Source organism: Spermophilus citellus, assembly GCF_964194105.1.
Source record: "Spermophilus citellus genome assembly, chromosome: 3".
Lineage (NCBI taxonomy): Eukaryota > Metazoa > Chordata > Mammalia > Rodentia > Sciuridae > Spermophilus > Spermophilus citellus.
The window spans coordinates 156,620,862-156,633,823 of NC_138184.1; the positions used below are offsets into that span (position 1 = coordinate 156,620,862).

General features: G+C 30.8%; 1 protein-coding gene across 1 annotated transcript in view; it reads left to right on the top strand.

Annotated features, from left to right (window-relative positions):
- The window catches only part of DGKB (diacylglycerol kinase beta), a 680,640-nt gene that overhangs the window by 518,408 nt on the left and 149,270 nt on the right, over nt 1-12,962 (top strand). The window contains exons 22-23 of the mRNA XM_081286832.1: nt 1,401-1,491; nt 8,113-8,308. Of these exons, the coding sequence (XP_081142958.1) occupies nt 1,401-1,491; nt 8,113-8,308 (287 nt within the window). The remainder of the gene's footprint in view (nt 1-1,400; nt 1,492-8,112; nt 8,309-12,962) is intronic.

Consider the following 12,962-nt stretch of genomic DNA (forward strand, 5'->3'; position numbering starts at 1 on the left):
CACCAAGTATGTCAACTTATAAAAGCATATCTATTGTATACAATCAGGCTTTAAATAAGAAAAATATTATCTGGAAAATAATAATGATTCATGGTACCAGAATCCAATGAAATCTGAAACCTGTTTTGATCTTCAGATTACTGACCTGAATGTGGCTGATACAAGAAGGGCTTGTGAAAATTTTGTATGGAAATAAAACCTAGTATAAACCTAGATATTATTGAATATGTTTAGATAAATAAAATTACTTTTATAGTTTATAATTTCATGTCATAAACTCTACTTAACAGCAGATTACTAACCACTCTATTGGATTTCACACCATTTTCCTAACCAATAACAGCATTGAATCAAGTACAAAACTCTCTTGCCAAATATCTTTTTAATTATCAAAACATTTTGCATTCTAATGGAAGAGACAGATATCGATATTTATAGGTCACACAAAATAGTTTGATGTGAGAGATATTCAAATACTAAATGGAAGTTTCTGTTTTGATTTTGTATGTGAAGATGTGTATGTCAATTTACCTCCAATTTTTCTAATTGAGGGCATGACACCATATCAGAAATATGTATAATTCAAAACTGTCTATTTTTTTTCAAGAATGAATTTTTAAGTACAATATGGATAGTAGAAAAATATAGTCAACTTTGTAAACTTACATTAAGTGAGCAAAGAGCTAAAGAGAATATCATTGGGTCATGGGAGAAAAAATTGCATGATATTACATTAAGATTAAATACCTAAAAAAAGATTAAATACTGAAATATTTTAAACTCTATTTTCTTTGCAACTTTTGTTATATTGATATTATTATTTCTTCTTTGTTTTTTTCACAGTGTATATTAATATCCTGCTACTGAAATATGAGAAAGAATAATGTCTTAAAAATCTCTAAATTACTAAATATTAGCTTTATGGATCACCATTATTTTTCTTAATAATATGCTATCTATTCATGCCTATTTCTAATGAATTCATAACCATGCCCATGTAGCATGCTTATACTTTATCTTTTCACATGAAATGGGAAAATGTTTGTTTCTCTTTATGATTACAGAATGGTTAGTTCCTAAATCAAGTTACCTAAAACAGAAAACCTTAAGCACTAAAACATTTTTAGAAATCTAATCAACCAATAGTTAGAAAAGTTAAAGATATACGTGAATCTGTCAGATCAACCCATTCCTGTAATCCCCTAAGGGACTATCACACAATTTGACACCAACATTTAAGCTTTGAAAATTATGTGATCATTTATTACATTTTGGATGTCATATGTTTCAAACCTTTTTTATTACTTGTATTGCAAGACAAAGTTAGGCCATTAAAAAAAAAACTTTTCTGTTATTGATAATTGTCTGAGCTGCTTCTTTCCTTCTTTTCTTTTTTTCAGAATGAAGAACAAATTTTGGTATTTTGAGTTTGGCACATCTGAAACTTTCTCAGCCACCTGCAAGAAGCTCCATGAATCTGTAGAAATAGAAGTAAGGAAAATTAATTCCCTTTTATAATAGTATGGAATGGCTTGTGTTTTGTTGTTCACATGTTTGTGGTGTAGCTCACAGGATGAAATATAATTTAAGCAACCCACTTCCATTTATTCAAGCTGCTAAAATGTCATTTATGCCACTCTAAAGAAAGTAGCATAATTTGAAATAATAGAATAAAGTTAAATGTGGGTTCAAGTTGTTTTAATATAATATAAAAGGATGAGAAGTGGAACACAACTATGGAAATTAGTGAAGTTAGTGGGCATAGAGAATGTAGAGCAAAAAGATATAAAAGTCGTGGATGAAAATGAAAGAAAAAGTTGTAATATATAAAAAAACTTAGTATTTTCAACTTTCAATATTTCATAACCTTTAAAACACAGTTCACAAAAAATTGTGCTTACTTTCATGAATCAACGTTAAAAAGTATTAACTTCCCATTCCATTCCCATTCATTAACTAGGTTTTCTCAGTTCCCAATTCCCCTTACAAGTATAGGAAGTGAAAATGCCAAGAAAAAGAACAAAGATAATAAGACAAGACACACTTTCAAAAGACTTGGAGCACATAGGTCTACCAAAAATATATAGACACCTTAGGACTTAAAATTTTGGAGACATATTTTAAAGAAAATGACACGTTGAGAGATTTTAAGGATAAAGGAAAATTAAAAGTTGCATTTTAATAAATGGCAAGGACAAAAGCAAAGTAACCAAATAATGAAACATGAAAAATAATTATCTCTTAGGAATCCAGAAATATTGGCTTTGATGCTTTTCATTTTAAAAATAAATTCACAAACTGCTAATACTTAAATCATTAGTGGCAAACATTCAGGTAATAGGTTAGTAAACAGAAGTGATGGATCACATAGGTTCATAATGGCCTGGCTAGGCTCATCATTGTCCTAACTTTATAATTTGATGTTATTAGTAATAATATCAAAATGACATTATTCCCCGAGTAAACTCTTTGTACTTTCTTCTCATCATGACTGGAAAATAAGGTGAATCATTAGAAGTAACATTAGATGTTTTATAAAATGGGGAGAACCCTTCATAACTGGATGAGATCATAACCTTAGAAAGTAGTTTGATCACAGAAAGTAAAGAATTTTAATTTCAATGTGGACTTTCTGTGATTACTATTTATAATAATATATCTTTATATATGCAGCACATGGATACAATTATGAATGAAAATATAGCACAGATTGTATATTTTAATAATAAACAATCTAATATATATAGCAATTTATGCCATATATGTTTTTAAATACAGTTATATATGTGTCATATATTTATTGTAAAAATTGCAATTTCCCTTTACATTCAGCATTACTATTTTTATAAAGTTGCTTTATACAATAGGTTTTGAGCATTTATTTTTCTCAGAAACCTATGTTCAAGAAAATCTGTAGCTGAAGCCAAAAATAAGGAAAAAAAATTAGAAGTATGGCTCTAGTTGAAGTCATTTAGAGAGCCCAATCCCTTCTGCATCTTCTTATCCTTTCTTTCCCTCATCTTCTCCCTTGAAAAACTTTCAATAAATAAAGCAATGTTACATGTGTTATAAAGTAAAAAGTGGTCAAGAAAAAAAAGTTGTATCATATAGCAAAAGATATTTGAATAAAATATGGAAAACATTGATCTTTAAAGTTCTATACAATGATAAAAGTGAGTGATTTTGTTCTATAAAACTTTTTACATCTTATAGAAAAACTATTTAGAAGACACTCAAAGAAATTTGGACAATTAGAGCTAAGTTATTTTTCTTATAGTTGTGATTGTACATATTTTCCAAGGCCAACTTTCTGGCTTTGCATTACTGGCTTGTTCTTGGAAATACTACAGTGGTATTTACAAATCAATCAGCACAGTATGCACTTTCCATTATATTGCTTCATATCTTGAGAGTTGTGTGTGTGTGTGTGTGTGTGTGTGCATGTGTGTGCGCTTGCACACACACACATGTACATGTGGATAGATGTCAATGCCAAATCTGCCTCTCTGCTCACATTTTAATGAATCCAGTCTATCATATCAGCAGAATAAGCCTTTCTACCCTCAAGGTTACTTCATAATTAAATAGAACAAAAACAGCAATTCGGAAATTTGATTCTGCTTGCTATTGCTTCCTATGTGGCCTAAATATCATACCAACTATGGTTTGAAAAATATATAACAGGGAATAAACCCCTTTAGTAACAACAGAACCTCAAGCAATGAATATATGTTTTATTGGCAGCTTCTTCAAAAACAAGCCATTTTTGTGTCTCTTTTTATACCACATTCCTCTTTTATATAGATCAGATCAGATTTTGTCTCCTTCAAAAGGGGACAAATGTTTGAGAGGAAATAAATATCATGGGACAATAGTTGATAATAATATCTAAAATTTATTAATATTACCCCATGCCTTGTGCTAAGCAGCACATATGCATTACCTGATTTATTCTTCTTCAAAACACTGTGAATTAGAGACACACTATTATATCTCTATTGTAGATTTAAACATCTTATTCAGTAATTTAAGAGAAATAAGAATCATGTTGTTGCTGCTGCTAAAATGTTTAAAATCAAGAAAATATTAGAAATATATATAATATACACTTATAAACAAAAATAATTTATATATATACATATATATATAACCTATAATGTAGATTTTAATTTTAATAATTTCAAGTTATATTATAGAAGAAAAAATAGATAAAATTAAAAACTTTAAAATTAAAACAATACTTTTTTTTTAGTTGTGGATGGACACAATACCTTTATTTTATTTATATATTTATTTTATGTGGTGCTGAGAATCAAACCCAGTGCCTCACATATACTAGACAAGTGCTCTACAACTGAGCTGCAACCACAGTCCACAAGAATACATTTTAAAAGTGAAGTTTGCATTTAAGTATTTGGGAGAAGGGAGTGGATATATACTTTAATATTTCAGGTCTGCATCTACAATTAAACTATAAAGATCATAGTTTTCATTTTGCCCCATGTAGCAGAAAAAGCTGTTAAGAGGATAAGAAAACACATTCTTCCAGTATTTCAGACTTGGTTGTTAATGAGCCTAAGAAGGATGGTAAATTCTAAAGTCAGGAATTTTCATCCAAAAATGCTGAAATTTATTACAATGAGTAAGTACTTCTACAAATCTAATCTCAGGAATTAACAAGTGACAAAAAGAATATCAGGTTCACAAAATAAGTTATCAGAATTTTTATTTATTTACTTATTTATTTATTTTAGATGGACGCAATACCTTTAGTTTATTTGTTCATTTTTATGTGGAGCTGAGAATTGAATCTAGAACCTCACACATGCTAGGCAAGCACTCTACCATCAAGCCGCAACCCCAGCCCAAGTTCTCAGAATTTGAAAGATGAGATTTTTGTTTTCCCGTAAACTGGAAAACAGAATTCTTAAAGTCAACAAGGCTCTTTCCCAGTATGGCTTTTACTCTATGGGTCCTAATACTAAGATTATCTATAAAGCAGTTTTTTAATGTTTTAGTGAGTAAACTTACTAATAATTTTATCTGATACAGGTACAGAGTCAAACTCATTACATAAAAGATTTACAATCCATCATTAATGTTTAATTAATCGCATCAAATTATCTATCAAAAGTTATAGCTCTCCAAAGTTTATAAACTAGGATTAATATACATTGACAAAAATATTTTTGAAATATTCTTTTCCTTTAGGTAAACTTGTTTTAGAATAAGGTCTTTCATTTTAAAATGAAGAAGGGTAGACAATGGCATCATAGCATTGCACTCTATAAATAGCTCCCACAGTTCTATATGTTAATGACCTTTTCCTACACAATAAAAATATTCAGAATTTATTGTATAACTGAGGCTGTTAGCGTTTAAGCTTTTATATTCTTTCCTCTGTAGCTACCTTTTTAGAAATCATAAATCTTCAAAGCATATGAAAATATTATCTGACACAATATTATCACTTGTTTATATTTCATAGCCTTTACCTCAGCTTTTATTTTCCTGTATTCAACTGGTGTGCTACATTCCGTGGTCTCTCAGCAATAGCACTGAAAATTTCCAGATTAACCAACATAACATTAAAGCAAACAGAGGAAGGTCACCTGGGGTGAAGAACTAGTGGGAACAAAGTATCAATAAATTGCAATTTATTTAAATACATTGTCCTGCTCCCAAATAGCATCAGTGTTCTTCAACAGCTCTTTTTCTTTGCAACTCCTTAAGAATTTTTTTTTTTTCACTTCTTAGAGAACAGCCCACTCTGTTTCCTTAAAACGACAATTGACATGACTCTGAATAGTGCAAACATGAATAATAGTATACACTGGTGTTTTTCCACTGTCACATGTAACTCCACTAGTTCAATTAAAAGAAAAAAAAAAAGCCTATTTGCAGCATGCTCTCCTTTTCTGCAGATGAACAAAGGAATCCTCCTTCACTAATTCTGAAAGTCACTTGTCACAGTGGGGTTCTAAGGCCTAGTCAAATAATTGTCTTAGTGTATTACCTGCTGTGTTCAATATTGAGTGAAAATGGAAGCCAGGCCCCAACTCCAGCTTATTTCACAATTCTTCTGTTATTTAAATGATTTTAGTCAGTTTGGGGGAAGCCAGACCTTTATAAATTAACAGCAGGGAAATACCAAAGGTGTCAGATTGCATATTTATCATCTTTTTCGTGTAATACTTAAATATGTATTAAGAAGTGACTGACATAAATTAGGCAGATTTCAGAAGCCACAGGCCGTGGCTTGTAGAGGACCCCCTTCTGCTTGACATTTCATCCTTGTCAAAGATCAAATTATTTTAATTTAGGCTGCAAATTATAAGGAATGAAGACTTCTTTGTGGGAATTCCCTGTGGTAATCTGACTTTTGTTGTTACTGCTGCTTGTCAGTGTGCAAAAGATATAATATGCATGCAAATAAGGTTAAAAAATATGTACTATCTAATTATCCAGCCAGTACATTCCACTTGAAGTCAGTGGGAGGCCTGACACACAGTATGTGTTTGATTCATTGAGGCCTGCAGGGTATTTACACAAGATTACTTTTAATTATGAAATTAATATCTGTTTATCTAGAATATATAGCGGTAAGTGAGTATACACATGAGCAGAATTCTTTAGTAAAAAGAAATCATCTTAATTTAATACATGAAAAGGAGGGAAAATCACTTATTTCTGAGGGAAAAAAAAAGTCATCATTAGGATATTGGTTTCACCCTCCTTGAAACAAATGGAATGAAAACTTGGCACTTTCTCTAGAATTTGTTTCTATCTCTGCCAACTAGGCTCAAAATGTTGCTTTATTTCACAGCTTTTATTTTTTGGTGAACAAGAAGCAGTTCTAACGAGTCAGTGTGATGAAGTTAATGTAGAAGAGAGGGTTGTGTTTTGTTGTCATTTTGGTGGAGCATTACCTCTTGTAAGTCTAAAAGTTTTGGTTGCTATGAGAAATGAGAAAGTTAGTAGCAATGATTATTCTTTTTTTATAAGACATGGCAAATGAACTAATCCCATTGCAGATTTGCTTCAATTTATAAAATGCTTATTCCTAACAAAGTTTTTTTAAACAGAGTTATGTATGTATATCTTTACTCATATTGACTTGTATTTGAAAATGGGAGAATAATTTCTGGGATATATTTATATTAACTACCATTTTAGAAAACCTACAGTGTATCAATTAATACATAGTCATTCAAAAATTAGACAATGGCCCTGTTATTCTCCACACATGTCCATCAGAGGAAATGATCAAAATGTTCAAAAAATTAAAAAGTGAACACTGAATACAGCAAAGAACTGTCCACACTTTTTATATTCAGCAGGGTTTTTTGTCACCAGGCCCAAAACAAAAACTCTGGCTAATTAATTGGGGTTTTTAGCAAGCCATTACCATAATAGAGTGGTTTGGAGTTTCCTTTTACTGCTGTTCTTGTCATTTCCCTTACTTGATCTTCCTGGCCCTCTATATTCATTTGGACAACTGGGCTTCCAGTTGCTTTTGATGTCCTGCTTAGAACTTAATCTAGACCAAGATACCATTCTTGGTCACTCCAGAGTGGTTGAGAATTACTGCTTTGGACTTTACTTTCCCTTTAAAACACTTTATTCTTTTTTGTTGTTGTTATTGTTTGTTTTGTTTTGTTTTAAAGATGTAAGCCATAATTCAAGAAATCTATTTCTTTATTTTTCCCGAATAGTGCCCTTCAATGTGTTACAATATGTTCTGAATAGGTGTCAGGTGACAATCATTAAAATTTCTTCTTCAAATTTGACCATTCTTCCTACAATCAACCTCCTTGTAACATACTGGAAATTTGCAGCTGGATACACATTTGTAGACACTAAACATGTTTCTCTCGGAAGTTTTCTAGTGATTTAATTTTATCATTTTTTAAGGATTATTAGTGATAATAGGTTAATGCTAGTGACTGATTTATCTTTTATGTTGATATTTATAAAAAGCATTTAGGTATTCTTGAAAAGCTTATTTAGAAAAGGTACAATGGTGAATTTAAAAGCCCTTATTTAAAGATAAAGAAAAAATCAAAGAAAGATAAATTATGTTCCAGTCTATGTTCCTTTTTTTTTTCCCAGTGTGATGGCATACAGATTGATTTAATAAACATCTCTCTGGAAGGAATTGCTATTTTGAATATACCAAGCATGCATGGAGGATCCAACCTCTGGGGAGAGTCTAAGAAAAGAAGAAGCCATCGACGGATAGAGAAGAAAGGGTCTGACAAAAGGACCACACTCACAGATGCCAAAGAGTTGAAGTTTGCAAGTCAAGGTAAGGTTCCTAACAACTAACTGTCAAATTGCTTGTTAATCTGAATTCAAAGGCTACCTTTAAAGAGTTTTTCATTGCACTCAAACGTATATATTTATGCAGTAGTATTTTTCATAGTATCACATACCCAAGTTTTACTAAATTACACAATGGATTCTGAATATTTTCCTTCTTTGTTCTCATTCTTTGATTAGGGTTTTTTCCCACAAAAATTAAAATGTGTGCTATATATGTAATGGATAGTAAAATAGGATAGGTTATTCATTAGCTCTTCTAGAATGTAATCATCTTAGTCAGGATGTACAAATTTAACAAGGACCTAGTTTAGGCATGTCTAAGATTGAATCCTAAGAGGTTTTGTTCTTGTCTTTCTTCAGTCAGGCTGTGATACTGAACTGTCTTACATTAAACTGTTGTTCTAAGAACCATATATCAGGGAATGTTTCAATGTTCTACAATAAATTATGACTATCTGCTATTATTTTTCCATAGAGTTAGTAAAGGACACCTGGGAAACAAAGAGCAAATACTAATAAAATAGGATACAATGACTATGGGGAAGAATTTTCAACTCCACTGTAATATATTTCACAGTGGGATGTGACACCTAATTTTTCTTGGTAAATTTTATAAACAAAGTAATATCTTTGTTCATAAAATCTATAGGAATTTAAAAAATCAATAAAATGAATGTATATGATGTTTCTTTTTACCTTCTACAATTTACCTACTACCACTGATTGCCTTAGAAATAAGGCCACATTGTCAAAGTAAAAAAATAAATAAAATTTGAAGATAGTTGGTGGACTTGTGGTAGTAAATAGCTCTATGTTGTTGTTTTTTTGAGGGGGGTAACTGGTAATTAATTTAGGTGTCTGCAATAGGCAGTGACTTCTGTTATACAGAATTCAGTATCATGATGAGAGGGACAAGGATAGATGGAGAAAGAGTTGGGTATGCTCTAGAAGGAAAAGGTTATTAAGACCTGACAATGACTAGAAGTTTTGATTCCTCTGAAATGTAGAAGTAATAGTGAATATCTATGGAATTCAGTATAAGCAAGATTTTAAAAAGTCAATTAGAATAGTTTATACTCAGAATGCAATATAACTATATGAAAATATGGACAAAATAGCACTTTAAAGGAGACATACCTAGAAAAATTGAGAGGCTTGCCCTATAGGAATTAATAGTACGTAGGAAATAAATATGATTATTAGCTTTTAGAAGATATTGACATTAATATTGTATTCATATTTAAATATCATCTTAAAGATTAGTAGAGTTTAAAAATGTTTAAAATTTTCTGAAAATTAGAATTAGCCTAAGAAACATACTAAGACCAAATTATAAAGTTTTCTTTTGAATTCCACAGATTGCACTATTCTGTTTTATATATATATATATATATATATATATATATATATATATATATATATATACACTCCCTCTTTCTTTACAAATATTTTGTACTATGCACATATAAAATAATATATACAAAAATATTGTTGGTTTGTTTTTCTATTTGACCACTACATTACAATATTAGGCAGATCCTTTGCTTGTATACATTACAGTATGTGTCCAAATTGGTTCCCAGTGGCTCAGCTGCCTACATTCATACACTGGAAGTTTCTAAGAAACAGGGCTGTACTCTATCCAAACAAACATCTCTATGGACATATGTGTGTGAAGCCCTGCACAGAGCTGTGATTCTATTGGCCTGGTCTCACTAACTCTGAGATTCTATTGGCCTGGTCTCACTAACTGTGATATTTATATGATTTTTTTTTCAAGAATGTATGATTGAAATAAAGCCCAGACAAACCAGTCACAGCTATTATCATTGATTCTTACTGCCATAAATGTAGGAAAACCTCTGTATTCCATTTCGGCCTTTTTTTTTCCCTAATGTGGAACTATTAGATCTAAGTTCCCATACACACTGAGAAAGAGGAAAGTGGGAACATCCTGGGTTTGTGAGTCAGGAATATATTTTTGTAAGTGTATAGTTTTTGAAGGTCATTGTATGACTCTTTAAAAATTTATCACAAGTTGCAACTAATTTTTTACTATATTTTGGAATGGAAACTTTCCCCCCTAAACTTTAGAAAGTATTTCTGTGTGGTGGGGGAAGAAGCATATAACTAAATTCATGTGATAGAGATAAGATATTTTATTAATAAGCAGATTGATATTAATAAAATGTGTACACTATATTTTAAATTTATTTAAATAAATTTCATAGACCAAAGGTGCAAGATTAAATTTGGTTCATCATATCCTCAATATCTTCAAGCTATGTGTGATCTGGGACTCTTGAACAATTCACTAGCTTGCAATCTTTGAAGATATTCACATAAGATTGTAACATTTTTAGTCAATAAATTTATTTGTTGCAAATTATACTGTTGACTTAATTCAAGGTTGAATAAAATTATAAGTAACTCATTGCATTATATTATCATTTCATTGAAATATACTAAAATATTTGGACTCAATTCTGAAACATATTTATACTCACATTCATCTAAATCAGTAGGGATTTTCTGTGTGTGTGTGTGTGTGAGTGTGTGTGTGTGTGTGTGTGTGTTTATAAGTATAGTAAGTGTATTATATAAAGATAGCATAGTCTTTAAGTAAATCTGTAAAGTAAGCCAAGTTGATTTTCAATGCTCCCAGCCTTAATATTTAATCTTTCCCATGTCTTTTAGTTGCTGAGTTCATCTTTACCTCCCCCTCTTCTAAATTAACCTCAGAAAGATGTCTAATAAATTTCTTCACATTAATGTATAAATGAATGATTGCACATGGAGGTAGAGGTATTTGCATTAAAGAAATAAAGGCCTCTAGCTAAAACATTATTTTTCATACTGTGTTCCACTGAGTTACAACTGTAATTCTTCAGCAGCTCTATAAAAACTTGGGTCAAACATGGCCGTATTTTGAAACAAGAAAAAAGTCTTTAATAAAAAAAATACCCTATGTTATATTCTATAAAAACACATTGCCATACTATTCTCAAATGATTAACTTGTGTTACCAGACAAAATCAGCTTTCTCTGGCTTTCCTCTTTCTCTGCTTCTTTCTTCTCTCTAGTTAGAAAAAAGGAGTGGAATGAAAGGGTGGGGGGCAGAGAGAGAGAGAGAGAAAGAGAGAGAAAGAAATAGATGGATTGAAGGAGATAAAGAAAAATATACATGCCACACATATACATTTGTGTACACACACACATACACACACACACACATATAAATAAATAACTGTGGCATTGATTGGAAAGTCTATAACTCTTCAGTGGTCATTTAAAAGAACATGCCTTTCCATATTTAATGAGAAAAATTCTACAAATGGACACATTACCACCATAGTGTATGTGAACTCAGTGGAACTAAAAGACCAGCAAATTCAGACACATTTTTTGGCACAAGAACAAAACAGCACATACCAACCAGCAAAAGTGAAAACAAGGTTACAACACCAATATTTTAAATGAAAACAAAGATCCTTTTTAGTAGCATTTTTGCTCATAAAGAAATTGCGTTAATTAACTAGCTCCAGTAATAGGGTTATACCAAAGTATATCACAAGCATGCTTTAGTCAGAGAAAATTTGATTTAAACATATTCACAACTGTGGCTAAGGAGCCAGGCATGAAATTAAATATTTTAGGTCTTTATGCAGAATAAAATAAATCCTACTAATTTAAACTTTAAAAGAATATGAACCAGGCAGAAATAACATTATATAATAAATTTCTGTTAACTAAAGTGGAAAACTTTAGATTACAAAAGCCACCTTTGAAAACTTTGGATTACCAAAGAACCTTTGAAAACTACTTTTAAATTTTTTATTTTTTTAAATTTGTTCTTATTAATTATATATGGTAATATAATGTATTTGACATGTTATACATATATGAAATATAACTTCTCACTCTAGTTATACATGATACAGAATTACATTGGTTGTGTGGTCATACATGCACATAGGAAAGTTATGTCCAAATCATTCTACTACCTCCTATTTCCATTCCCCTTCCCTTCCCTTCATTCCCCTTTGTCTAATCCAAAGTACTTCTTTTCTTCCCTACTCTGTTCAACAAATATATGAAAACTGTTTTTTAACCAAAAGTGAGGACCTTTCAAGGAATGTGACCTATTTTAGTTCTAATTGATGTACCTTTGAATAGTCAAGTTAAACTCTTACACTTTCCACTAATGGAATCAGAATGTGACCAAGTAAGATGCAAAAAGTTCATCTACTTAATTATATATCTGCATCAGGATAGTCCCAATACCATGCAACCAAAATAAAATGTAGAAATCTAAGAAAGGCAGGATGGCTGTAACATTGCAACTGACTTCATCAAAATAGTCCTATTATTCCCGTAAATCAACTAACTGAAAATGCTAACAACTTGAACCTCTGAAATGTATTTGTACAAATAAAATTTTGATTTTCTCTTTTATTTACTTGTTTTTAAAATATTGCTTCATTTGTTTAAACAAAAGTTGTTGACTGCTTTAAAAAGTTTGAAAATGACTGAGCAGAAGTAATTACATTCAAACCATAGAGTTTCAAGCATTTGCCAGAAGCTAAGGGAGGTGCTGCCAAGAGCAGCTGGACTTCCTGCTTGAAACCTCATTAAGT